The 2,765-nt window shown below is 40.6% G+C and overlaps 2 protein-coding genes across 2 annotated transcripts in view; one reads left to right on the top strand and one right to left on the bottom strand.

Annotated features, from left to right (window-relative positions):
* Window positions 1-212: 212 nt before the first annotated feature.
* Window positions 213-2,068, bottom strand: LOC112264604 (NF-kappa-B inhibitor-interacting Ras-like protein 1). The gene is made up of 4 exons (XM_024441325.2): window positions 1,920-2,068; window positions 1,689-1,799; window positions 1,060-1,301; window positions 213-763 (listed from the first exon to the last, which is right to left on the bottom strand). Exons 2-4 carry the CDS (start codon window positions 1,780-1,782, stop codon window positions 521-523), a joined length of 579 nt encoding a protein of 192 aa, XP_024297093.1. The 5' UTR covers window positions 1,783-1,799; window positions 1,920-2,068; the 3' UTR covers window positions 213-520.
* A 325-nt stretch (window positions 2,069-2,393) lies between these two features.
* LOC112264603 (60S ribosomal protein L15) overlaps window positions 2,394-2,765 on the top strand; it is a 3,326-nt gene continuing 2,954 nt past the window's right edge. The window contains exon 1 of the mRNA XM_024441324.1: window positions 2,394-2,456. The gene's annotated coding sequence lies outside the window, so the exon portion shown is untranslated. The remainder of the gene's footprint in view (window positions 2,457-2,765) is intronic.

Raw genomic sequence — 2,765 nt, 5'->3', positions numbered from 1 at the left:
GACAAAATTGACCCAACTTATTGTGGGATGCTTGTGGAAGGCTACCCAAAACGTTTGACCCAAGTTAAACCATTTAAAGGAAATGCTACCAAATACTAATTGATTGTATGTAAACTTCTGACCCACTGGGAATGTGATGAAAGAAATAAAAGCTGAAATAAATCACTACTATTATTCTGACATTTCACATTCTTGAAATAAAGTGGTGATCCTAACTGACATAAAAAACAGGGAATTTTTACTAGGATTAAATGTCAGGAATTCTGAAAAACAGTTTAAATGTATTTGGCCAAGGTGTATGTAAACTTCTATTTAAAAAATAGAAAAGCTTTATTTTAAGGGAATTTAATAGGTTGTTGGTTGTCGAGTCAGTTACTATGTCTTTGCCCATATTTCATGGCAATCTATCTTGACATGAAGTCAGAATATTAATGTAAGTTGGCTGGCTAACTCATCGATCCTACTCTGACATCTCCCCCGAAGTACTTGGATCTTAGGTATTCTCAAGGTTGAGTACAGTTCAGATGTCGTTGGACGTCGTGCCCTTGCTCTTGCGTCCTGGAAGAGGGAAGGCAGACTTGCTCTGAGGCTGTGTGAGGCGGCTGGTGAGCATAGTGAAGGGTTCAATGAGAGAGTTCCTCTCTGTGACGCTGACCTCCCAGAGCTTGACCTTCTCCCCCCGCGCCCACTGCTGCGCTGCCTCGTGCTCCACCTGACGAAGCTCACGCAGGTCCGTCTTGTTTCCTAGCACGATCACCATCACCTGCAGGAAGAGGGGACACTCCAACTAAACAACAATAGCATAAGGTTCTGATTTGTGTCTTGGTTGATCCGTTTTTTATTGTTTTGGCCACTGTGCTTCTGCTTGCTCTTTGGGGTCTAGGCCAGGTTAGAATAAAAGTACTGTGACAACTGCTGATGTAAATAGGGCATTATAAATACATTTGATTGATTAGCTGTCTATGGCCAAAACAATCAAGGAAACCTGTCTCACTTTAACAAAACCACACACACTTAGCAAAGCTTAAGGAGAGTTTCAATCAGTCACAATCCCAGTACCTCTTTCTTGTCTCTGGATTTGTCTATCTCCTTCTTGAGGACATCCACCTTCTTGAAGGACTCCAGGCTGTCAACGCTGTAGACCAGCACAAAACCGTCTGCCACCGAGTAGTAGTGCTTGGGAAGGTCCAGGCCGTCGTGGAGCCCCCTGGTGTCATAGAGACGTAACTGTTCCTTCACACCGCGGTCTGTCTCCACCGACGCCACATACACATCCTCCTGGGTCTCAGTGGACTCTGAACCTTCAACAGACAGGAGACAATGGGATTCAATGGTTGTGTTCAACAGTCTGGCAGGTAGGCAGTACTCACACAACTCTCGGTGAAATACAGTATCTATATTCTATAGCATTCATTTGTTTCCTTTGGCTCCCTGTGGAGCGTAAGGCCACACCATGTCGGACGGTCAGTTCTCCGGCTTACCCCAGACCATGGTCTTCAATTCACGCCACACACAAACTTAGTTACAGATTTCAACTGCAAAAGTTGTATAGTGAAAGAAGTGCAGAACGCTGTTTTGCTCCCAATAACTGGACATTCGAGGCTACATTGCAAATTCCCTTTTAACACTACAAGCACATTTATACCGTGTTAATCTCTCAAATACAACCAATTCAGTCATCAACTTACCAACTGCGTGATTACCATATAACAGCTGTTCAAGGATGGCTGTTTTTCCTACAGATGCCAAACCACACACCACAACTTTGCAGCCTTTCCCCATTTCGAATACGCGAAAACCTGCAATAGCACAAAAATAAATAGAAAATAAATAGAAAAATGAACTACTGTAGCTGAAGCATCTTCGTCAACATCGCATCCAAAGTTTAGGTAGCTGGCTTGATACGATAAAACAAGTACCTTGGTGTAAGAGTTGGCCAAACGGAGAGATTACAATTATTATTGGAGTAAACTGGGTAGCTAACCAACTTTGAAGTTATTTAGCTAGCTAAAATCACAACATCCATTCTCTTTTGACAAGGAAGTTCCAATGATTTTCTGCGCATGTGCAGAGGCGAGGGGAGCGGTGAATTTTAAGAAAAATGCACTGTATAAATAACACATACATTTATTAATATGCATGAATAAATGTCAAATATAAATGTATATTACCAGCTACCAATAAGAATGGTAAAATTGACAAGTGTAGTGGACCAAATCTCAATATACAAAAGTAAATACTAAATACTTTTATTTCAATGTGGTTGTCTTCTAAAATGTCAAGACCATCAAAATCCAGGTTATTAAATTAAGTTAGGTGAAAGGTATATGAAAAATATTAACATGATAGGAATAAACTACAATACCCAGGCGTATCTGACCGGAACTGTGTCACTGACATTTTGATAAAGCATACTGGGTACGTTTTTTCTTTCTTTCCGGCAGGTACGCCATCATGTAAGAGTGCATTTTATAATTTTTCAGTATGTACAATCCATCAGAAATCTGTATTAAAACATGGCCATCAGGTTGTATAGTTCTGGGGTTAGTTAACGGAATGCTTAGGTAATCACACACTACCTCCATTTCTGCTTTTTCATTTCTGAAAATATGAATATTGCGTTGTGTATCCGAGGTAATGCACGGGTCTTCTATTGATCTCCTATACATTGCCTAAGAGCGAGGTTAGAAAGTTGATAGACATTGAAGTTCAGTGTTTATAAAACTATGTGCATTTGTTGCGTTACGGGTTTTTACTAGTAAATA

Source organism: Oncorhynchus tshawytscha, linkage group LG13, assembly GCF_018296145.1.
Source record: "Oncorhynchus tshawytscha isolate Ot180627B linkage group LG13, Otsh_v2.0, whole genome shotgun sequence".
NCBI lineage: Eukaryota > Metazoa > Chordata > Actinopteri > Salmoniformes > Salmonidae > Oncorhynchus > Oncorhynchus tshawytscha.
The sequence above is the reverse complement of the archived record's forward strand: the minus strand, read 5'-3'. Positions and strand labels throughout refer to the sequence as shown.